Raw genomic sequence first — 26034 nt, forward strand, 5'->3', positions numbered from 1 at the left:
GGCTGGGAGTTGTGCGTGGGGTTTAGGCTACTGGGCTTGGTTGAGGACTCGAGGAACCTGATACGATGGCAAGGCCGGCTGGATTTTAGCCTGGATCTAACCACCAAATTTTGGGCAAATGTTTTTAGGCTGAAATTTTAGGTCACTTGCAAATTTGGAAATGGGCCTTCGTGTGGCTGCAGGCTGCTGCTCCTTCATCCCTACTAGGGTTTAATGCAAAGCAGCTTCCAACATAATTACTACTTCAGATCGGTTTAACATGTAGGCATGTAGTTTAAGATAAACTTTAACCATTAATTTAGTTAATAAAATATAATTTTTATGTCTACAAAATCGATATTATTAGATTCATATTCAAAAAGCTTTCCAATGATATAATGTCATATATATTATATATTTTGTTGACCAAATTAATGGTCAAAGCGATTTCTTAAATTTCGTGTGCTCAGTATTTTTTTAGATCCTGCAATTGCATCTTTTTGTTTCTTGTTTTTATTTTTCACTAGTTAGGCATAATGGAAAACAACAATGAGCTTTTTAATCTATTTCCTGAGTTAAGATATGAATTGTTTGATGCGAAAATTAAAAAACCTATGGAACCTTATCTACGTGATAGTAGCAATGTTATTAGTATGAATGCAATTACTGCTAATGCTATGGAGAAGTCTAAGCTTGGGGAAGCTAGTTTATATAAAAATAATCTTTTTTGCTCCTCAGCTTTGGAAGAACTATTTTGCTCTGATAATGCTTTATCCCCCATATGCGATAACTCTAATAATGCTTCTGATATTTTAAATCCACCTGCTGAAAGTATTCCGTATAAAATACCTATGAAAATTATTGAACGTGTTATAGATAACCGCTATGAAGGGGATGGAACTGTCCATCCTGGAGATCATTTACTATTTTTGCATGAATTATGCGGGTTATTAAAGTGTGTAGGTATCTCTATGGATGAAGTGAAGAAGAAACTATTATCTATGTCGCTGTCTGGTAAACCGGCGCATTGGTACAAACTGCTGAAGGATGGGCATTCTCTTGATTGGAAGGATATTGTGCCTCTATTTTACTCTAAATTCTATCCTCCAAGTGAAATTCACAAAGACCGGAACCGCATATATAATTTCCGGCCTCGTGATGGAGAGAGTATTGCCCAAGCATGGGGAGATTGAAGTCTTTAATGCTCAAATGCCCCAATCATGAGCTTCCTGGTAATATCATCATTGATAATTTCTATGCAAGACTTTCTTTTCAAGATAAAACCTTGCTGGATACTACTTGTTCTAGATCATTTACACGCAATGAAGAAGAGTTTAAAAGGGATCTTCTTGATCGGATTCAGGAGAACACTGAAGGATGGGAGAACAACAAAGGTAAAGAGTCAGATATAAATTATGATTATGAATGCATTGAAACTTTTATGGATACTGATAAAATTCGAAGTATGAGTGCTACTTATGGTCTTGACTCTCAAGTTGTTGCAAATCTTTATAAAGCTTTTGCCTCTCATTTTGAATTGCCTAGGAAGAATTTTGATAAGTATCATGAACCTTTTGAAACAACATGTACTCAGTATTTTTTTTTTGGAGTAAGGAGTACTCAGTATAGTTTTTAGTAATAGGATATAATCAGATATAAGAAAATGTGGCTAATTCTCTGTTAGCCGAATGTATTTTTGTTATTTAATTATTTTTTGCATTTGTGTTGTTGGATAATTGAGTTTTTTATTAGGCTTTTGACTATTTTCTAGATTTTTGTATTTTTTTGTTTGTGAATTTTTTTATGTGCATTTGCATATGGATGTGTAATTGCACATATATGTACAATTACATGTAGATATGTAATTGCACATACAGGTGTAATTGGAAATCGATGCTATTTTTGTGTGAAATTGTAGAAAGATGCGCAATTACACATATGCGTGCGATTGCAATATTTGTATAATTTACGTATAAAAATGTATGCCTATTTTCCATTCGTAGACATACAACTGCAGATATATGCATTTTTCAATCTTTTTGAATAATCCTAGAAACACTTAAGGAGGGGGGCAAAGGGAATACCATCTAAATTAAAACATTTCTAGTTGGATCAATTTACGCTACCTATTTATCGATCGAACGAGCGCTATATGCTCCCATAAGAAAAATATTACATACAAAACACTTTTTTTTGCCAAAGCAGCCAGGAGCTCTACCAGATCCATGTATATTGTATAGTCAACAATTAATAATGAAACAGGGGAAAACTGCAACCCAGACACTGTAGTACAAGAAATGACAACTCGAAACACCACAATAAGCATGGGAATTTACACAATGGCATTGGCTACAACAATGTCTCCATCAACCCGCAACTTGACAAAGCAAGCCACTCATGCATTGAATGCCCAATAGTGTACCAAGCCACGTCGGGGATACCATCACAAAGTACCACGACAAAAAAAATCTAGCTTCGGTTTCGGCTACAGAGCATCATTCAACAATCATCATGTCACCACACAATTCTCCTGTCAACAACCAACCAGAAAAATCCCCCTAGTAGACGCTAACCCACAAACACAGACGGGGGCTCTGAGACAATACCTCCTAGGAGGGAAATGATTCACAACGGCACCATCACCCAATACAAGGATTTGATCCTCACTCCATCAAGCTAGGCGGCAGGGTGGGGGCATAGGGCTTGGAAAGCTTGGTGGTGATGCATATCCTAGCAGGGTGCCGTTGTGACAATTTTCCGCGAAACTTGGCATGCATACATGTAATATCGACATATAATGATGCCTCTGGAGTCACCATGCGAGAGTAATCCAAAAGGTCCACATACATACAAAACCATTAAGCAATGGGATTGTTTTCGAAAAACCACTTTTAAACTTGCAAGCATATGCTCTTGGTACGCGGATATAACAATTCAAAATATTTTAAAAAATCAACAAAAAATTGACGCGCATATGTCGATATTATATGTATGCACGCCAAGTTTCGCAGAGAATTGACATTTTTTATGTCATGTGTAAAAAACATAAAGAAATATCTTCTGAAAAGCTTTTTTTTTAATCACCAAAAACTGTATTTTTTTCACGCGACACAAAAAATGCCGTGTTTCCGCGAAATGACTTTATGAGCACATATGATATCCATATGTACGCTTCAATTTTTTTGTTCAATTTTTCATATTTTGAACTATGTTTAAAGTTATTTCAAAAATCGGGGGCATATGCTCCCGAGTGCAAAAAACAACTCGTCTGATTGTTTTATGTTTTAGTGTTAATAGTTATACGTTGATATCTGATCTATCTAAGCCATGGAACCATTCTTAGTAAAATGTCGGATGATGAAAAATTTATATATTACATGAACAAAGAAATCTTAATAGGTTGCAGAGAGTTGAACCGTGCAAATGGTATAAGACCAGAAACAAAACAATTAAACTTTGTGATGTGGAACCTTACTTAAGTAGAAACAATATACCATTTTTTCTCTTTTAGTACACAAGTGTCATAGACATTTGCTAGAAAAATAAAATAAGAAACTATTTAGATGTATATGTCATACCTATGCGACTGTGCGCCCTCAACGTTTCCCAAAAAGCTAAAATAAAATATTGTCGATAACGAGTCCTTAAAAATTTTTTTGCTAAGGTATGGGCCACTTGATCTGACTTTGTAACACCAATATGTCGATGTATCTTGGTATTCAAGATAAACACTGTAGTTAGGTTATATATCCCCCTGCCACTTGATCTAACTCTCCGCCTGCTACAGTAGCCTTAAGGGGTTCTCCTCCTTGACCGGGCCGCCGACAGCCGCTCCACCGGATTAGCTGGCCGGAGTAGGCTTAGGTTGGGCGCCGGAGTAGTCTAGGGCTAGATCTTTAGATTTCTGTTGGTTTTCCGGCCTCTGCCGGCATTTTGGGCGGTCTTCCCATAGGTAAGGCGGAAGCTCTGGATCTTGGCCCCAGATCCATGGCGTTTTTAGGGGTGCTGTTGGTTTTGCTAATGCTCCCATGGTCGGAGCTTGGCGGGGGAAGCGGCAATACCGTCTTCATCAATAAACCGGTGGCTGTTGGATCCTTTCTTCCTAGATATTGATGCGTGTAGTTGACACGTCCGTTGGGAACCCCAAGAGGAAGGTGTGATGCGCACAGCGGCAAGTTTCCCTCAGTAAGAAACCAAGGTTTAATCGAACCAGTAGGAGTCAAGAAGCACGTTGAAGGTTGATGGCGGCGGGATGTAGTGCGGCGCAACACCGGAGATGCCGGCGCCAACGTGGAACCCGCACAATCACAACCAAAGTACTTTGCCCCAACGAAACAGGTGAGGTTGTCAATCTCACCGGCTTGCTGTAACAAAGGATTAACCGTATTGTGTGGAAGATGATTGTTTGCAGAGAAAACAGTAAAACAAGTATTGCAGCAGATTTGTATTTGAGTACTAAAAGAATGGACCGGGGTCCACAGTTCACTAGAGGTGTCTCTCCCATAAGATAAAAGCATGTTGGGTGAACAAATTTCAGTCGGGCAATTGACAAATAGAGAGGGATAACAATGCACATACATGATATGATAAGTATAGTGAGATTTAATTGGGCATTACGACAAAGTACATAGACCGCCATCCAACTGCATCTATGCCTAAAAAGTCCACCTTCGAGTTATCGTCCGAACCCCTTCCGGTATTAAGTTTCAAAGCAACGAGACAATTGCATTAAGTATGGTGCGTAATGTAATCAACAACTACATCCTCGGACATAGCGCCAATGTTTTATCCCTAGTGGCAACAACACAACACAACCTTAGAACTTTCATCACTCGTCCCGGTGTCAATGCGAGGCATGAACCCACTATCGAGCATAAATACTCCCTCTTGGAGTTAAAAGCAAAAACTTGGCCGGAGCCTCTACTAGTAACGGAGAGCATGCAAGATCATAAACAACACATATGTAATAACTTGATAATTAACATAACATGGTATTCTCTATCCATCGGATCCCGACAAACACAACATAGAGTATTACGGATAGATGATCTTGATCATGTTAGGCAGCTCACAAGATCCAACAATGAAGCACAATGAGGAGAAGACAACCATCTAGCTACTGCTATGGACCCATAGTCCAGGGGTGAACTACTCACTCATCACTCCGGAGGCGACCATGGCGGTGTAGAGTCCTCCGGGAGATGAATCCCTCTCCGGCAGGGGTGCCGGAGGAGATCTCAGAATCCCCCGAGATGGGATCGGCGGCGGCGGCGGCGTCTCAGTAAGGTTTTCCGTATCGTGGTTTTTCGCATCAGGGGTTTCGCGACGGAGGCTTTAAATAGGCGGAAGGGCAGAGTCGGGGGGCTAACGAGGGGCCCACACCACAAGGCGGCGCGGGCCCCCCCTTGGCCGTGCCGCCATGTGGTGTCGCTGATGACCCACAAGTATAGGGGATCGCAACAGTCTTCGAGGGAAGTAAAACCCAAATTTATTGATTCGACACAAGGGGAGGTAAAGAATACTTATAAGTCTTAACAACTGAGTTGTCAATTCAGCTGCACTCGGAAAAGCACTAGCAACGGGGGTGATGTGAAAGTAGCAGTGGTATGAGAGCAATAGTAATAGTAACACAGCAGCAGTAATAGTGATATGAGAGCAATAGCACCAGAAAACAGTTGACATGTAGAACAAGTATATGATGATGGTAACTCTCCAATAACAAGTGTTGGGTGAACAAATTACAGTTGGGCAATTGATAGGATTGATAAAGCATTAAGAAAGAACATCAATTCATTAATCATGTAGGCATGTTTTCCGTATATAGTCGTACGTGCTCGCAATGAGAAACTTGCACAACATCTTTTGTCCTACCAGCCGGTGGCAGCCGGGCCTCAAGGGAAACTACTGGATATTAAGGTACTCCTTTTAATAGAGCACCGGAGCAAAGCATTAACACACCGTGATAATATGTGATCCTCACATCACTACCATCCCCTCCGGTTGTCCCGATTTCTGTCACTTCGGGGCCATTGGTTCCGGACAGTGACATGTGCATACAACTTGTAGATACAATCTAAGCAATAAGTATAGAGCTTAAATCTAAGATCATGCCACTCGGGCCCTAGTGACAAGCATTAAGAATAACAAGATTGCAGCAACAATAACTTCACAAACTTTATAGATAGACTAATCATAATGTATCATCCATCGGATCCCAACAAACACAACACCGATTACATCAGATGAATCTCAATCATGTAGGGCAGCTCATGAGATCATTGTATTGAAGTACATGGGGGAGAGAATACCAACTAGCTACAGCTAGAACCCGTAGTCCATGGGGGAACTACTCACGGAGCATGATGGAGGCGATGGCGTTGATGGAGATGGCTTCCGGGGCACTTCCCCGTCCCGGCGAGGTGCCGGGACGAGCTCTGTCCCCGAATTGGAGTTTCGCGACGGTGGCGGCGCCCACGGAGTCTTTTTGGAGTTTCGTCAATTGGTACGGTGTTTTTAGGTCGAAAGGGGTTTTATAGGCGAAGAGGCGCGCAGGGGGCACTCGGGGCGCCACACCCTAGGCCGGCGCGGCCTAGGCCCGGCCCGCGCCGCCATGTGGTGTGGTGGCCCCTGGCCCCTCTCCGACTCTTCTTCGGTGTTCGGAGCCTTCCGGAGAAAATAGGAGGTTTGGCGTTGATTTCGTCCAATTCCGAGAATATTGCCCGAACAGCCTTTTACGGAACCAAAAACAGCAGAAAACAGGAACTGGCACAGTGGCATCTTGTTAATAGGTTAGTTCCGGAAAATGCATGAAAACATCATAAAGTGCAAGCAAAACATGTAAGTATTGTCATAAAACAAGCATGGAACGACAGAAATTATGGATACGTCGGGGACGTATCAGCATCCCCAAGCTTAGTTCCTGCTCGTCCCGAGCGAGTAAACGATAAAAAGAATAATTTCCGTAGTGACATGCTACTTACATAACCTTGATCATACTATTACAAAGCATATGAAATGAATGAAGTGACTCAAGGCAATGATCTATAGTTGCTAACAAGTAGATAACATATAGTAAAACTTTTCATGAAGAGTACTTTCAAGACAAGCATCAAAATTCTTGCATAAGAGTTAACTCATAAAGCAATAGATTCAAAGTAAAGGCATCGAAGCAACACAAAGGAAGATATAAGTTTCAGCGGATGCTTTCAACTTTCAACATGCATATCTCATGGATATTGTCAACACAAAGTAATATGATGAATGCAAATATGCAAGTATGTAAGAATCAATGCACGCTTAACACAAGTGTTTGCTTCTAAGGTGGGAGGAAGTAGGTAATCGACTCAACATAAAAGTAAAAGAATGGTCCTTCAAAGAGGAAAGCATCGATTGCTATATTTGTGCTAGAGCTTTGGTTTTGAAAACATAAAGAGAGCATAAAAGTAAAATTTTGAGAGGTGTTTGTTGTTGTCAACGAATGGTAGTGGGCACTCTAACCCCCTCGCCAGACAAACCTTCAAGAGCGGCTCCCATGAATTAGTTTTATTTTTGGGTGGCACTCCTTCCAACCTTTCTTTCACAAACCATGGCTAACCGAATCCTCGGGTGCCTGCCAACAATCTCATACCATGAAGGAGTGCCTTTTTATTTTAGTTTCATTATGATGATGACACTCCTCCCAACCTTTGCTTACACAAGCCATGGCTAACCGAATCCTTCGGTGCCGTCCAACAATCACATACCATGGAGGAGTGTCTATTTAGGTTAATTAATTTGGGATCTGGAATCCCATTGCCGGCTCTTTTTGCAAAATTATTGGATAAGCGGATGAAGCCACTAGTCCGTTGGTGAAAGTTGCCCAACAAGAATGAAAGATAAACACCACATACTTCCTCATGAGCTATAAAACATTAACACAAATTGAGAAGCATTTTGAATTGTTTAAAGGTAGCACTCAAGCAATTTACTTTGGAATGGCAGGAAATACCACATAGTAGGTAGGTATGGTGGACACAAATGGCATAGTGGTTGGCTCAAGGATTTTGGATGCATGAGAAGTAATCCCTCTCGATACAAGGCTTAGGCTAGCAAGGTTGTTTGAAGCAAACACAAGTATGAACCGGTACAGCAAAACTTACATAAGAACATATCGCAAGCATTATAATACTCTACACTGTCTTCCTTGTTGCTCAAACACTTTTACCAGAAAATATCTAGACCTTAAGAGAGATCAATTATGCAAACCAATTTCAGCAAGCTTTACGGTAGTTCTCCACTAATAGGCTTAGACTACATGAAAAAAAACTTAATAATGATCTATTTGAGAGCTCAAAACAATTGCCAAGTGTCAAATTATTCAAGACAATATGAGGCATTTTCTTTTTCCAATCAAATATAAATAAGTGCAATAGCTTCCAACTTTTATCATTGAACATTAAAAGTAAAACGAAGAACACGAGTGTTCATATGAAAAAGCGGAGCGTGTCTCTCTCCCAAACAAGGATTGCTAGGATCCGATCTTATTCAAACATAAACAAAAATAAAACATACAGACGCTCCAAGTAAAGCACATAAGATGTGACCGAATAAAAATATAGTTTCAGGGGAGGAACCTGATAAGTTGATGAAGAAGGGGATGCCTTGGGCATCCCCAAGCTTAGACGCTTGAGTCTTCTTGAAATATGCAGGGATGAACCACGGGGGCATCCCCAAGCTTAGACTTTTCACTCTTCTCGATCATATATCATCCTCCTCTCTTGACCCTTGAAAACTTCCTTCACACCAAACTTCTCATAAACTTCATTAGAGGGGTTAGTACTCAAAAAATTTGAATCCACCTTGGTCCTGTAGTGGCACATTGCAAGAACTCAATAAAACATTAGCTACAGCTCTCCACGTCTAGAAAACCTCGCTTAAAGTCCACAAGAGACAATGCAAAAACAGAGACAGAATCTGCCAAAACAGAACAGCCAGTAAAGACGAATTTTAATAAAATACTTCCGTTGCTCAAATCAGAAAACTCAAAACTAATGAAAGTTGCGTACATATCTGGGGAACACGCACGTAAATTGGCATATTTTTCTGAGTTGCCTACAGGGAAAACAGCCCAGATTCGTGACAGATAGAAATCTGTTTCTGTGCAGAAATCCAAATCTAGTATCAACCTTCGATTAGAGGCTTCACTTGGCACAACAAAACACAAAACTAAGATAAGGAGAGGTTGCTACAGTAGTAAACAACTTCCAAGACACAAATATAAAACAAAGTACTGTAGCAAAATAACACATGGGTTATCTCCCAAGAAGTTGCTTTCTTTATAGCCATTAAGATGGGCTCAGCAGTTTTAATGATGCACTCGCAAGAAATAGTATTCGAAGCAAAAGAGAGCATCAAGAGGCAAATTCAAAACACATTTAAGTCTAACATGCTTCCTATGCAAAGGAATCTTGTACACAAATAAATTCATGAAGAACAAAGTGACAAGCATAAGAAGATAAAACAAGAATAACTTGAAAAATTTCAGCATATAGAGAGGTGTATTAGTACCATGAAAATTTCTACAACCATATTTTCTTCTCTCATAATAATTTTCAGTAGCTTCATGAACAAACTCAACAATATAGCTATCATATGCAGCATACTTTTCATGATTTCCAAACACATAATTTTTATCAAGTTCAAGAATAGTGGAATTAAAACTTTCAAACTTACTTTTATTAATAATATAACAAGGTAGTTGATCAATCTCAATAGATATGGGACTCATAGAATAAGTCAAGAACTCTCCAATCCCATTTTCATTAGTAGTACAATTAATATTATCAAGTAACATAGGACCATCATCTAGAGATTTATCATAGACATTTGCCAAACAAAATTCTTTAGTACCATGCATTTCGACATCAGGCACAAACAAAGCATTATCATAAGATTTATCAAAGTAGCATGGATTATCATAGATAACAGTAGCATAATTATTTTCACAAGTTTTACTCATAGGCAATACTTCAAGAGAATCCACAGGAACATAACATTCAACCTCTTCCGGTAAGCATGGAGGACAATCAAATAGTGTAAGAGATAAAGAGTTACTCTCATTAGAAGGTTGACATGGGTAGCTAATCCATTCTTCCTCCTTTTGTTCGTTGCTCTCCTCTTCTTTTTCATCCAATGAGCTTTCGGAGTTCATCAATTTTCTCCTCTTTTTCATCCAATGAGCTTTCAGGTTCATCAATTTCTTCTTCCACCGGTTCCTGCAAATTGTGAGTGCATTCTTGTGCATTAATGAGTCTCTCTTTATAATCAAAGATATAAGGATTCCTACTGTAGCATTCTATGCAAGAATTAAGGATAGTAGAGACATAATCTTTAAGGCCCTTACAAACAACACAAGTTTCATAATTCTCAACCATGAAGGATTCTATCTCGGAGGCTCCCATAAATAAGACAAATTGTTCTACCTCTTCGAACCCATAATGAATATAGCAATTCCGATTATAGTTCTTAATTAAAATTTCCTCACTAAAGCCACATTGAAATTTAAGATGTTTAGTATCCTGTTGAGAGCAACAGTTTATATCATGGCGTTTAAGCAAGATTTTAGCAATTGTATTCAATTTTTCTATCATAGCACTCATTCTATAAGCTCCAAGTAGGTTGTTGGTTCTCCCATAACAGCAGTTTTTTAATTTTTTGGTTTTTCAAATTTTTATGGATTTTTGGGTATATGAGACAAATAAAACAAGACAAAAATAAACTAAGCAAAAGTAAACTAAGCAAACTAATACTAGACAGAAATAAACTAAGCACAAATAAACTAGACAAAAGTAAACTACGCAAAACAAAACAAAATAAAACAGAGAGAGAGGTAGAGTGTACTTCCCAGGTGAACTTATGAGTAGAGCTATGCCTCCCCGGCAACGGCGCCAGAAAATAGTCTTGATGACCCACAAGTATAGGGGATCGCAACAGTCTTCGAGGGAAGTAAAACCCAAATTTATTGATTCGACACAAGGGGATGTAAAGAATACTTATAAGTCTTAACAACTGAGTTGTCAATTCAGACTGCACTGGAAAAGCACTAGCAACAGGGGTGATGTGAAAGTAGCAGTGGTATGAGAGCAATAGTAATAGTAACACAGCGAGCAGTAATAGTGATATGAGAGCAATAGCACCGTAAAACAGATTGACATGTAGAACAAGTATATGATGATGAAAGATGGACCGGGGTTCCCGACGATCTACACTAGTGGTAACTCTCCAATAACAAGTGTTGGGTGAACAAATTACAGTTGGGCAATTGATAGGATTGATAAAGCATTAAGAAAGAACATCAATTCATTAATCATGTAGGCATGTTTTCCGTATATAGTCGTACGTGCTCGCAATGAGAAACTTGCACAACATCTTTTGTCCTACCAGCCGGTGGCAGCCAGGCCTCAAGGGAAACTACTCGGATATTAAGGTACTCCTTTTAATAGAGCACCGGAGCAAAGCATTAACACACCGTGAAAACATGTGATCCTCACATCACTACCATCCCCTCCGGTTGTCCCGATTTCGTCACTTCGGGGCCATTGGTTCCGGACGGTGACATGTGCATACAACTTGTAGATACAATCTAAGCAATAAGTATAGAGCTTAAATCTAAGATCATGCCACTCGGGCCCTAGTGACAAGCATTAAGAATAACAAGATTGCAGCAACAATAACTTCACAAACTTTATAGATAGACTAATCATAATGTATCATCCATCGGATCCCAACAAACACAACACCGATTACATCGGATGAATCTCAATCATGTAGGGCAGCTCATGAGATCATTGTATTGAAGTACATGGGGGAGAGAATACCAACTAGCTACGGCTAGAACCCGTAGTCCATGGGGGAACTACTCACGGAGCATGATGGAGGCGATGGCGTTGATGGAGATGGCTTCCGGGGCACTTCCCCGTCCCGGCAGGTGCCGGGACGAGTTCTGTCCCCCGAATTGGAGTTTCGCGACGGTGGCGGCGCCCCTGGAGTCTTTTTGGAGTTTCGTCAATTGGTACGGTGTTTTTAGGTCGAAAGGGGTTTTATAGGCGAAGAGGCGGCGCAGGGGGGCACCTGGGGGCGCCACACCCTAGGCCGGCGCGGCCTAGGCCTCGGCCCGCGCCGCCATGTGGTGTGGTGGCCCCCTGGCCCCTCTCCGACTCTTCTTCGGTGTTCTGGAGCCTTCCGGAGAAAATAGGAGGTTTGGCGTTGATTTCGTCCAATTCCGAGAATATTGCCCGAACAGCCTTTTCGGGAACCAAAAACGAGCAGAAAACAGAACCGGCACCGTGGCATCTTGTTAATAGGTTAGTTCCGGAAAATGCATGAAAACATCATAAAGTGCAAGCAAAACATGTAAGTATTGTCATAAAACAAGCATGGAATGACAGAAATTATGGATACGTCGGGGACGTATCAGTCGCCACCTCGTGGCCCCACTTCGTATGCTCTTCGGTCTTCTGGAAGGTTCGTGGCAAAATAGGCCCCTGGGTCTTCGTTTCGTCCAATTCCGAGAATATTTCGTTACTAGGATTTCCGAAACCAAAAACAGCGAGAAAACGGAACCGGCACTTCGGCATCTTATTAATAGGTTAGTTCCAGAAAATGCACGAATATGACATAAAGTGTGCATAAAACATGTAGGTATCATCAATAATATGGCATAGAACATAAGAAATTATCGATACGTCGAAGACGTATCAGATATTGCTGCAAGATTGGCGAGCTCTATGGTTGGTCTCTGGCGCCAACATTTGCACCTCTTGAGTGTAGACAGCCTCCACTATTGTCATCACCGTGCTAGAAGTTGATTGCATGCCTTAGAGCTTCGAGGCATGCAAGGACTTCTCATTTCATACCTTTGTTACGACATGTTGTAACACATAAGCATATATGAAAATGTGATCTCTGTTGCTCACGCGACTGCTTTGTTTTTTTGAGTATGTGAGAAACGCAAGTGTATGTGCGTGTTGTCGATGAGGTTCCTTGTTGCATGTTGGAAGTCAATGTATGATTGTTGGTCAATTGATATACGTGTCTATGTGTTTTTGAAAGTTTATGATTTATATTTCTATTTTCCTTTCCTTTCTCTTGTCTAAACACTTTACCCTTTTTTTTTGAAACAATACATCATTTGTGAATTAAAAGACACAAATACAACTTGTAGGAGTCAGTTTATAGAGCACATGGATATCCTACTGATAACCCGTATACTCTGTACATCTTTTGGAAGAACAACAAAAACATGGCGATAATATAAAAATCGTGCAAAACATAGAAAACGATCGACTCCGCACATACACTTGCGTTTCTCACATACTCAAAAAACAAAGCAGTCGCGTGAGCATATATGAAAATGTGATCTCTGTTGCTCACGCGACTGCTTTGTTTTTTGAGTATGTGAGAAACGCAAGTGTATGTGCGTGTTGTCGATGAGGTTCCTTGTTGCATGTTGGAAGTCAATGTATGATTGTTGGTCAATTGATATACGTGTCTATGTGTTTTTGAAAGTTTATGATTTATATTTCTATTTTCCTTTCCTTTCTCTTGTCTAAACACTTTACCCTTTTTTTTGAAACAATACATCATTTGTGAATTAAAAGACACAAATACAACTTGTAGGAGTCAGTTTATAGAGCACATGGATGTCCTACATTCCTACTGATAACGTATACTCTGTACATATTTTGGAAGAACAACAAAAACATGGCGATAATATAAAAATCGTGCAAAACAGAGAAAACGATCGACTCCGCTGGGGATCGAACCCAGAATCTCTGGTTTCGTAGACCAGCGCCTTATCCATTGGGCCACGGAGTCAGCTTGTGACAGCAATTTTTATATCCGTTCCTGGTAATATACTTTCCTTGCTTCATGTAACCAAACAGCCAGTTGCCCTGTGACGTCCTTCAACTTGTGAGGGGTGGGCATTCAGTTCAGGTGATCAGGTCCAACAAAGTTGTTTGCGGTGCCATGCACGGAGACAGCTCTATGGCATTGGAGCACTCGTGATTAGATGAATGAATCCTGTAGTAAGAGAACCTGACACCATGGGCGGACGCAGCGGGGGGGGGGGGGCCGAGGGGGCCGTGGCCCACCCAGAAATCTGACAAAAAATCTTGATACTTCTGATCTTTCCGGCCCAACAACGAACGACCGAGCGCCTAATCCCGAACGAAAGGTTGACTCTTCGAGCAGTGAGGCCGAGCGACGGAGCGAGAGCGAAACCTAGTTTCGCCGCCTCCGCCCTTCGCTCTCCGGCCGTCCGACGGCGGCTGCCCCTTGCGTGATTGCGCCCTCCGCCGCCAACTAGCCGGCTGGCCCGGCTCTTCCCTCCCCTGGCTCACCCCCTCAGTCTCCTCTTCCTATGCTCCGGACGCTAGCTCCAGGTCTCGCCGGATCTCAGCCGGCCACTGCTCGTTGATTGTGGCTGTGCACAGGTCTGCTCCGGCGCAGCACCCCCCCTTTGCTGAACCCTACGACTAGGCCTCTGCTTTGAATGTAGAATCTGTAGTTTGGTCTGTAGAAAATGCAAAATCGACACGGACCAAAGCCTGGGTCAGAAACTGGCATTATCAGTTCTTGGATGTTGTATCTGCGTGCCAGTATGTGCTCGCTTTTGTCCCTTCCAAGCCAATTGCCCTGCTTACTCTGATCTAAAACCAAATTTCGCTTTAGACTCCATGCCCATTTTGCTGTTCAATACAGTGGAGAAGAAGTCTTTTCTTTGATTCTCAAAACAGCAACGATCTCCTCATCATTAGAATAATCTGCTCATGTATAGTTAAAATGTTGCTGAAATCTTGCTTAAAAGATGTTGAAATGAGTGGAAATGAGATAGTGTTAGTTTGTAAATAGGTAAGGGAATATAGGTCTTTTTCGGTTGGTATTACTCTCAGTGAGTGCATAGTTGTATTTTTGGCTCTTTTTAAGACTGTTTTTTTTTATGTTTTTAACTATTTGTACTGCAATCATGCATATTTGATATATGTATTGAACTTCAATATTGGCAATCAATTTTTCTTATATATTGTTTTGGCAAATGTTTTTCAAAATTTGGGGGCGCTCAATTTTTTTTAGAGGTGTGCCCACCCTCAAATTTTTTTCTGCGTCCGCCACTGCCTGACACGCGTGTTTCATTTTTGTAACTGAGGACATGTGTTTCATGCTAGTGAAGGAAACGGACAACAATTGATAAAAATGAGGTTTCTAAGACCATGTACTATGTAGTAAAAAAGCGGTTCATTTTGGCTTTGGAACCGGTTCCACACATAGTGGAGCACCGCACCATGCAGTCTGACACCACAAGCGAACCAAATTGTTGGTTCGGCTTGTCCAAATAAAATACTAATTTCTTTGGCTGACCCACAAACAAACCAACGGCTCCAACATAACCGTTGCTTCTTCTTCTTCTTCTCTCTATATATAGCTAGCTGCATACAGTTCAAACCAGAGACAAGAACACCTCCAGAACCATGGAAAATTCATCAACCCCCTTCACTGACCTGCTCAACACAAATCCCACACCAAATACACAAAACAAAGAGGATATCGCACAGCAGCAGATCCCAGCTTACCCACCACCCCATTTTCAGATGAATTTTCCACCACATCACTATGGTTTCCAGCCTCACCACCCACAGAATTACATGCCTTTTTCAGGCCAAGGAAGCTACCAGCAACCCATGGCTGGGCCTCAACCAAGCTACCAACAACTCATGGCTGGGCATCAACCAAGCTACCAGCAACTTGGCGCTCCTTACCAAGGAAATGTTGGGCAGTATCCACAAGCCTTTCTCGGAGGAGGTATGCTCGGTGGTCCATCATCGCCGGTTGGTTCATCTGTCTTTTTTGGAGCTGCTGGAGGAAGCAGTTCAAGATGCGATGATTCAAGTTCTCCCAGGTCTCCTGCACCATACTCTCCAATGTCCCCTGCACAATACAACAGTCAACAGCAAGTTAGAATCAATGAAAGCACTGATGATGGCGAGGAACCAACTGGTGGGTGCCAAAGATGGGGCAAACAACAAAATCTAAGGCTTGTAGGTGCTTGGTTGAAGCATTCAATTGATCCAATTCATGGAAATAACAAGAAATCAGATCATTACTGGAAGCAAGTTGCAGATGAATTCAACAAGCACTCATGTAAATCAGAAAAAAGGACAAGAGTGCAATGCAAGAATCATTGGAACAGGACTAGCACTATGGTTGCAAAGTTCAATGCGGCTGTTATATCAATGAGAATCTCCACACTTGGCTGGATTTGAACATGGGCCACTGCATGATTTTTCCGTCGTTTTGGAGACAGGCCAAGCTATTCGCAACAAAGGAATGCATCAGAAACTCAAGAGTGACTTGGTTCAGCATATATGGCAGCAATTTGGAGGCAATGAGGCTTAATTAGTACTACAAGTTTCTAGCTTAATAATTAATTTAGTTGTTTCTAGCTGTGTTTTTATTTATCCAGTAGCTTGTAATAGGTTTTCATCAAGCAAGCAAAGCATGACTAGCAGAAGCAAAGCTTGTACTGCAGTTGTTTTCACAATTTTTGCAATCCAACAAGCAAACAACAACCTGCAAAATCACAGCAAAATAACAGAACTTGCAAGATAATGAGAAAATAACCTTGACGGAGGGGTGTGGTAGCCGTCCCAATGGGTCGCCGATGTGGTCGCCGTCATCGTCCCTCCCAGCGTGGATGTGGTAGCCGCCCCAACCGGCCGCCGATGTGGTCGCCGTCGCCGTCCCTCCCAGCGTGGACGTCGTCGGCGTGGCAGCCCCTCACCAGCGTGTACGTGGTCTCCGCCGCCGCCCCACCTGCTCCACGGTGAGGTCGCCGTCGCCGTCCCAACCGGTCACCGATGGTGCCGTCGTCGCCATCCGCCCGGTGTAGATGCGGTCGTACAGCAGGGGCACACCATCCCCACGACGGACTCGGCGGGATCTCGCCCGGCGGGCGTCGGGCGCCCTCAATCTCCGCCGGATTTCTTGGCAGCGAACGGGAGAAGCTCCGGATAGTTGGGGAAGTTTCCTCCGCGCGCGAAGGGATAAGGGTCGAGCCACTCTTTTCTTTCTTTTCTTTTCGTGGGGGCCCATCGCTACAGCTCGAACCGGTTCGATACATAGTAGGAAATTGGAACCGAATCGAACTCTGACAATGTTTCAGATTGAATCGCACACACATAGTACATGGTCTAACATGTTCTTCCCGAGCTGCGATTTTCTCAAAAAAGAAATCTAGGATCAGGATTACACTGCAATTGATGCTGACGTTTTCTTAGAAAATCAATAAAGACCATGTGCGTCCTGATCATTCCGTGCCCGTCGCCGGTCGCCCATCCAAATCAAACACTTGGGTACATCTTGCTCGCGTTGCTTGTAACAATCAAACTTGTATTCATTCAACTAGTAGTAAGGATACAACACATAGACGCGTACGAATACAAGAACACAAGAAGTGGATACATAAGGAGAAACCGCTGAGGGCCCTCGTCTTCGTCTACCTCAAACCGTTGAGAGGAACCTCCACCAGCGCGCACCGCGACGAAAGCACCCACGACGACGTACCTTAGAGGCGGATGAACCCCTAGCCAGAAGGCTTTGAAGAGCCGCAGTAGCCAGCAACTTCGAAGAACTGGATCTGAGACGTACTGAGACGTACTGAAAGGACATCGGCCGGCGACACACGCCGAGTTCAAGCCGCTTCCGATCTGGCCACGAAAGACCAGATCCCTCCCCCGCAGACCGCCCAACAACCTCAGCAGCATCTCCACCCGCACCACCCATTATTGAAAGCGCTGTCATCCTCCGCGCCAGGGCCAAGACCATCGCCGGCACCAGCACCAGCTCAAATCTCAGAAAGCCAGAAGACAACCAGCGCCGGACTCCTATACAGCTGGCCAGATCCCACCAGAACCGACCAGAACTAACCTCCACAGCCTCCCTAGCGGCGCCGGAGCTAGCTACGCCAGGACGGGGATGGAGACGGGAGGACAAAATCCACAGAAGCGCCGCCGCCACCGATTCCGCGACGCCGCCAAGGAACCAAAACGCTCCCCGCCGACAATAGCACCGCGGTCCGGCCCTCCTCCCGACGACCCACCGCTGACATCCCCCGACCGCCCGACCGAGATGGCGTTGGCGGTCTTGGGAGGAGGTGCCGCCGCTGCGCTCGCCTCGGCCCTCCTCTTCCTCCGCAGCCGTGTCTCCGGCGCGGCACACAGGTCCTCCCCCGCCTCGGCCGCCCTCTGCTACGCCGTGCCGCGCTTGGCCGTTGGTGGGCTTTGAGAGCAGCTACTCCTGCCAGTGGGCTACCCCTCCACGTCTTCGCTCGGATTGAGACATGCGACAAGTGTTGCTAAGGTCAACGCCACGTACTACCCTGGCGTGATGCCAACGCCGGCCTCAGACGGCCGGCCCATTGGGAACAAGAAGGACAAGGCATTGAGGGATGTGTGACGTCGGCCATCGAGAAGCTGCACAGCCTGCACTCGTCCATCATGGCGTGCATGGATGACGCCGCTTCGCACGCCGCCAAGCGGGCATAGTAGGCAACACAGATGGAGGTGGTCGCTGTTGCAAGGTGGGCCTCGGTCATTGAGAGACAGAACATCAAGCTCGACCTAATCAAGGCCAGCGTGGTGGCGAAGAAGAGGAAGAGAACTTGGTGATGTTGTTGGTTGACACAAGCGTCATGGACGATGACGTTAGGGCATGGTGCGCAGATCAGCGCACCATGATCCTATCCGATGTGATCCAGGTCACCACCACGACACCACTGGCGATCTCGACTCCATCAGTGATAGAGACCCCACCACTTGCGACCAAGGCTTCACTGGTGACAGCTACTCCGCCATCGGAAACCCTGGAAGAGGTGCCTTCTACCCCGATGGATGATCTCGCCATTTGATTTCCACGGCTACGTAATGCCGGCAGGCGTGCACCTTTTTTTTTTTGGTTTGCTAGACATTGATTTGCAGCGACTTGTGACGGTGATTGTCGAAACTATGTGATCGGTCTATAATGTTTGAATTTGTCAAATTTAGGGGCCGTGTTTGGGGCTATGGCTGGGAGCCGATACCCCCTCGATAGGATGTAGTGCCGTTGGCGCCCCCTGTAAGACCATGCGCCGGACGTCCTATGGAAGGGAGGCGAGTGGAGATGATGTAACCCAATTGAGATTAGATGTGGAAGGGAGGCGAGTGGAGATGATGTAACCCAATTGAGATTAGATGAATCATATAGTAAGAGAACCTGACTTTTAGTAAGAGAACCTGACTTAATTATGTGTTTCATGTATTTAGCAGAAACTAGGTGATATATTTTTTATTTAGTTGTCATGTGTGTTTCATGCTACTGAAGGAAACGGACGATGCCTGATAAAAATGGAGCGCGTCATTTTGGCACGCGAGGCCCATGGAGCTTGTTTTCATTTTCTTTTGGAAAACTAAACTTAGGTTTAAAGAAATTCAAGAAACATTAAAGTGCACTCAATGAGTTATTATACCTACGTGTAAATTTTCAATACAAAATACCTTCTATTCTATCCTTGGCAAAAATGTCAAAATATAGATTCAGGAGCATAACATGAGCGTGCAACTTTTGAATCTTCTAAAAAATTTCTGAATCCTAAAACGATATTTCATATTACAAATTTGCACACTCGTAGTGTACATAGTTGACTACGTACAAGTATTTTTCTTTAGATTTTTTTTGAAAATTTGGAACCAAATTTTCAGTTTTTTATTTTCAAAAAGTACTCCATGGGAGCTTTGGTGCCAAAGCCATTTTTCGATATAAATGAGGTTCCTCTAAAATGTTCTTCCTGAGCTGTGATTTTTTCAAATAAGAAATCTAGGATCAGGATTACACTGCAACTAATGCTGACATTTCATTAGAAAATCAAATAAACACCATGTGGCTCCCGAGTCCTGATCACTACCGTGTCCCGTCGTCGATCGCCCGTCCAATAAAAACACTTGTACATCTCGCTCGCGTCGCATTTCTTGCAACTGCCAACCGCCCCGCCGCTGCCCCGCCGTGCCCCGACCACCCGACCGAGATGGCGCGGGCGGTCTCGGGAGGAGGCGCCGCCGCCGCGCTCGCCTCGACCCTCCTCCTCGTCCTCCTCTCCGGCGCGGTCCACGGGTCCTCCTCCGCCTCGGCCGCCCTCCGCCGCGCCGTGCCGCGCGACGCCGACGCCGCCGACGTCGGGCTCTGCGAGCAGCTGCTCCTGCCGCTGGGCTACCCGTGCACCGAGCACACCGTACGTACGTCCACCCCTGCTGTTATACCATCTCCTCCCCTCCCCTCTCGGTTCCTCTACTGGTTAGTTTCGCGCATCTCGTGTCGCCTCGTACAGATTTCCACCATTTCCTCTAGCGATCGAAGCGAAGTGAACTTAGGAAGGGGAGGGCTGTTTACTTGTTGGCTTATCTGTTTGGACTTTGGAGTTGATCCACGATTGTGTATGTACGGGATCTTAATCGACCAGCTAGCACCAAAAAATATACTACGTGCATACGTAGGATTGCGTGCTGTTACACGGCAGGCAGTGTTCTTCTGTCCTCTCGCCAGATGAAACGGTGGAGACGCTGGCTGTTCCAGTCCCGACCAACTGGGCTCGCGTCCCACAGGTGCCGTCCACACGCAATTCGTTCTTCTTAGAGAAAAACGAAAACAAAAAATAAGCGAAAATGTTAGCGTGTTCCTTAAATGAATCGGCAGCAACAATTACCTCCTTTACTCTCAAGCAAAGTAGGCTCATATCCTTGGTCTCAACTCCAAGCAAACGCACGTTTACTGGCTGACTGTGCTTACGCTCCTCTCTACTTCAACTCCTGGTTTCAGGATAACAACATGCTTTTGCTTTGTCACATCCGTCTTTGCTTAACGTGCCTCCATTAGAGCTTCTGAGTAATTACATTTTTTCTGAGCTTCTGAGCAAAGTATAGTGTAATAGACTTGTTGAGCCCATTTTTTCTCATTCTAGCACCAATGTCCCATGGCTCGTGGTTCTGAGTAATTACATGGAAAGTGGGAAAAAGGTAGATTATGAGGGTTTCAGTCTGACCAATCGGAAAAGACTTGCAAGGGGTAAGTGACAAAAGCGGTACCTCTTCTTTTGTGTGTATCTCCCCCATTTAGCTTGCGTAAGGCTCCATGTAATCCCGAGTTACTCCTCCATTGCATAGCACGATAAGGTAGGACTGTCCTCGAGTATCCCTTAAGTAATCATTTTATTCCACTACATGAGACTGATTTGCCATGCTCGCTTACGAAATGATTAGAAGATTTGGTACGATATACCAATCACTTTGGCCTCTTCAAGGTTAATGCTGAAGCCAGTGCCAAGTAGTGTTAAACTCTGCCCTTGCCATCAACTTCTACTAAAAGTAGGGAATGTATAATGTTCAGGAGAATAACTAAATGCTACCACCAGCCTACCACTCCATGAGTTAACTTTGTTAACCACATGCATGTTTTTCTAATAGTGTTCTGGCTCATTAAACTGCACTACAGTGCAAGCTTGTTGCTGATCAGAATGAAGGTGTTGTTATCTGTAGTTAGATACTTAGATCAATTAGTCTTACTGCAAATGAACCAAATGCCACATGCAGTCTCCAGTATTGTTCATTTTTTTCTGACCAAATGTCATTACCCTCTTAAAAAATGGTATTTTTTTTCCTTTTCCTTCCTGCTATTGAAGTTCATCAAGTATAAACTGAACAGAAGATTCTCATGTTACTAGCATGTAGAGTAGTTGCCACTCTTCTGTATATGGATATTAATTTGTTTTCTTGCAGGTTGAAACAAGCGATGGCTTTCTAATATCTCTTCAGCATATTCCGCATGGCAAAAACGGAGTTGCTGACAATACTGGACCTCCGGTTTTTCTTCAGCACGGACTTTTTCAGGTTTTTCTCAGTACAACCACGTGTCTCTTAGCTTCTGACTGTATTATGCTACAGTTGCAATTTCTTCCATATCTAGATGTTGCTGTAGATGCTGGAGTTTTTAGCTTCAATTACCTTTAAGCGATCACTTTAAACTATAACATCAGTCTCCATTTTCAAATTCTTTGCTTGATCCATATCTTGGACAGGGAGGAGACACATGGTTCATAAATTCTGCTGAACAGTCGCTTGGATATATCCTTGCTGATAATGGCTTTGATGTTTGGATTGGCAATGTTCGTGGAACACGCTGGAGTAAAGGCCATTCAACTTTGACTGTTCATGATAAGGTGAATATACTCTGTGAAACTCAACTTTGTGCAAACAGGAATACATAGGATGTGTACAGTACCTTGTGCTTTGACAACTCGCCTAACTGCATAGTAGCAAAAATAGTGTGGCGTGTAGAATCGACCTCTACTACATGCTGGAACTGACGCAAAATGAGACTTTTTATAATAATTTGGTTAAATTGCATAAGCCGCCTGCCATTGGTGCTTTAAGCCACAAATACAGAGCATACAGTGTTCCCTAACCAGTCCATGATCCCATTGGTTTAGGTCCGCTGGACATCGGTGATAGCTCTTCCCAAGCTTTTTCTTGTTTTGGATATGCAGTTAGTTCTAAGCACAGTTTTGCTACAATAACATGGAATTTGTAAGCTCCTGTAACTAGATTCCATTGCGCAGCCTGCACAGCACAACTTCAAACTGGTTCTAGTCTTCGATTCTGATGTATCCTGTGAAACTTTGCAGCTTTTCTGGGATTGGAGCTGGCAAGAGCTTGCTGAATATGATCTTCTGGCGATGTTAAGCTATGTGTATACAGTTAGACAGTCCAAAATTTTGTACGTGGGACATTCACAGGTAAACTGTTGGGGTTTCAGTGAGAAACGTTTGTTACAAGTCCAAAAACAATTGGTAGTGACATATATTTTCCTTTTCTTGCAGGGAACTATTATGGGTTTGGCTGCTTTTACATTGCCTGAAATTGCAAAGATGATTAGCTCTGCTGCACTTCTTTGTCCAATTACTTACCTTGATCATGTTAGTGCTCGTTTTGTTGTCAGAGCAGTTGCCATGCATCTTGACCAGGTGATATACTATTCTCTGAAGAAATGCATCCAATTAATGCCATATCTTCCAAACTGACTGATGGTGCTATTTGACATAGATGCTAGTTACCATGGGCATCCATCAGCTGAACTTCCGGAGGTATGGCACTTTCTTCCTTGGCCTTCCTTTTTTCCCCTCTGGGTGTGATTGTAATCGTCCAACTCGGTGAACAGCGATATGGGGGTTCAGATAGTAGATTCGTTATGCGATGATGGACATGTGGACTGCAACGATTTGTTGTCTTCGATAACAGGTTTTTGAATTGTTACTTACATATTTGTCATATATTTCTATTTGCTATAAGAGAGTGATGAGATTGTCCTAGATTTGTTATGGCTTGAGTTCTACTGTTCAGTTATCCAAATGTGCACTATATATCCACTACTCCATCCCAAAATGTAAGGCACCCTTGATTTTCACTAGTCAACATGGAGGCGCTACGTGCCAGGATTGGGGGAGCGGTGGGACTGTAGGTGGAAGTGAAGAACAGGGTTGCCTCTGGAGAAAATTTTCATTCTCTGTAGGCATGTCTGATGTGTGTGTTTTGGTAAGGGCCCTTTGGGTTGATAGAGGTGTCCCTGGGCTGAAGTGACGCGGCAGCAACCGCACCACAAGGGCAGGGAAAAGAGATGGACAAGGGAACACCTGGTTTATTTCTGGCCCGAGACTCAGAATACTGACTACAAGAAACCTCCTTATATGGAGGACTCCCCTAACCATTATTGACATGATCAATCCAAATATCAAGTTGACTAACTAGTTAGATAAAATAGCAAATAATCCTGTGGATATATTTCTAGACAACTAATAGGTTAGGCTGCTCCTTATCTCTAACAAAAACTGCATGTTGCTAAACTATTTTCTGTAGATTTCAAATTCAAAAGGCTCTAAAAGTGAGAACAGTTTTGTTTGGCAATCTTAAAATCAATAGCACATGTAGGATTTTGAGCAATAATCTCAAGCATTTTCCTAGCAGTTTCACTGCTTCAGTATGACAAAAGGACTGAAGTTGAGTAGCTTTCACCACAGCTTGGAATGACAGTTTGATTTCGGTTAGAAATTTCTGACTCTGTTTTGTTTCGTTAGTAGTAGAATATGCATGACATGACACAAGAGCAATTGTTTTTCCTCTTTCAATACTTCTGAAATGGTGATACATAAATTTACATAAATTATGTTTTAAATATTAATCTTTCTTCACTGGAAAGACATGACGATATAATTATCCTTCTAAAAATCCAAATAGATCACATCAGAAGATATGTTGATGACTGAACAACACATTTTCTTTGCTGGTTGCATATAGTGTAGCATATTTGAACCGCACTCTTATTATTTTGGTTTAATTCACATACTTTTTCAGGGGAAAATTGTTGCTTCAATGGATCAAGGGTTGACTATTACTTGGAATACGAACCTCATCCATCATCAACCAAAAACTTACGTCATCTATTTGAGAGTATGTTTTCTGTCTGATGTCCAATTCTTAAATTGTCTAGGCAATATGTCTTGGAACATTATTATAGGTTGCAACTGAGAGTTGCATACGGTGTCCACATTTACGTCCTTTTATTCAATCCTTTTGAATGTGTTATGCTTGCTTGCAAGCACATTTGTTATTTCTGGTGCGTGCCCATCTCTATAATCTTAGAAACACAACATGCAGGCAAGTTGGATTCACAGATGTAGGAATTGGGAAGCCATCGTTGCCCCACCTGGTATCAGCATTTCAGACTTTGCGATAACAACACTAGAACCATCATGACACTGTCATCGCATGGTTGTGGTGGAGGGTTTTAACCTCCAAAACCACCGAATTGAGTAGATTTGCAGACCAGTGACATGAGGATTTCAATTACTTTCCCTACTGTTGGAACAAGGTCCGAGTAGGTAGTAAGCTTAGAAGTTAGAACTGGACAAGGATATAAGGGTCTATTACAGACTGGGGACTGTCTGAAGTTGATTCATGTGTAAGATAGTTTATAGGGATCAGCTCAGCTGGGAAGTTGATGGATTGAACAACTTTGACCCCCAGCATTGATAAATGACAAGTCATTGAAACCTCTACCGTTTACTTCAGTTCACGGTGGAGAAAGCTTAGGTTCATTTATCTGGAAAAAAGTAACTGCACGGGTAACTGTTGCCGCCAGATGCAAAGTTCCAAAATGGAAGATTGGTGATGTAGCACTGAAAGATGCCCAGTTCTGGTAATATGCCATCAAAAGCTTTTGTTCAATAAAAGCCATCCATAGTTCCATATTATCAGTCCAACTGCCATTTACTCTGTATGCTTAGACCAGCAACAACATATCCAGCAGTAAGAATCAACTCAGGCAACTCTGTGGAGTTGTTTTGCTGCTAAAAATTAGAACGATTTCTGCAGGTAGGGCAAAGATGAAAGCCCATGTTTTCTTGAGTTCAGTGTACAACTCCCTTTGTTGCCATTGATGCTGCATTACTTGCATGGATCATTACTTGCAGAAATAATTGCTGCATACCTACAATAACCTTTTTATCATCCTAAAACAATATTTTTATTTGCTCTATCATGCAGTGATCAGGAAGGGCACTTTCGCAAGGTATGACTACGGACTGTTGGGAAATCTGATGCGCTATGGTCGGCTGGCCCCTCCTCCGTTTGACCTAAGCAGCATACCGGAATCACTGCGAATGTGGATGGGATATGGTGGTCTCGATGCACTGGCTGATGTAACGGATGTCGAGCGTACTGTCAAGGAGCTGAGGACTACTCCGGAGCTGTTGTACATTGGTGACTACGGCCACATCGACTTTGTCATGAGCGTGAAGGCGAAAGATGATGTTTACGTCGACCTGATGAGGTTTCTTAGGGCAAATGGATCGTTGCACAGTAGCTATTAGGACTTGTCGTGCACGCCTGTGTGTAATACGTCTGTACAGTGGTGGTCTGTTCTTTCTTATTCTTTTCTGAA

At 43.0% G+C, this 26034-nt stretch overlaps 1 protein-coding gene, 1 long non-coding RNA gene and 1 other non-coding gene across 3 annotated transcripts; 1 reads left to right on the plus strand and 2 right to left on the minus strand.

Moving 5' to 3' along the window:
• Positions 1 to 13760: 13760 nt before the first annotated feature.
• TRNAR-ACG lies at positions 13761 to 13833 on the minus strand. Its single transcript has one exon. It is a non-coding gene; the product is annotated as a tRNA-Arg (tRNA).
• A 1650-nt stretch (positions 13834 to 15483) lies between these two features.
• Positions 15484 to 16733, minus strand: LOC124654019. Its single transcript, XR_006988138.1, has 2 exons — positions 16639 to 16733; positions 15484 to 15945 (listed from the first exon to the last, which is right to left on the minus strand). It is a non-coding gene; the product is annotated as an uncharacterized LOC124654019 (long non-coding RNA).
• A 3303-nt stretch (positions 16734 to 20036) lies between these two features.
• LOC124653064 (triacylglycerol lipase 1) lies at positions 20037 to 26028 on the plus strand. The gene is made up of 9 exons (XM_047192116.1): positions 20037 to 20278; positions 21819 to 21929; positions 22118 to 22258; positions 22724 to 22834; positions 22919 to 23062; positions 23142 to 23182; positions 23257 to 23336; positions 24447 to 24542; positions 25638 to 26028. Exons 1-9 carry the CDS (start codon positions 20075 to 20077, stop codon positions 25961 to 25963), a joined length of 1254 nt encoding a protein of 417 aa, XP_047048072.1. The 5' UTR covers positions 20037 to 20074; the 3' UTR covers positions 25964 to 26028.
• Positions 26029 to 26034: the final 6 nt, after the last annotated feature.

The sequence above is a fragment of the Lolium rigidum genome, chromosome 5 (genome assembly GCF_022539505.1).
Source record: "Lolium rigidum isolate FL_2022 chromosome 5, APGP_CSIRO_Lrig_0.1, whole genome shotgun sequence".
Lineage (NCBI taxonomy): Eukaryota > Viridiplantae > Streptophyta > Magnoliopsida > Poales > Poaceae > Lolium > Lolium rigidum.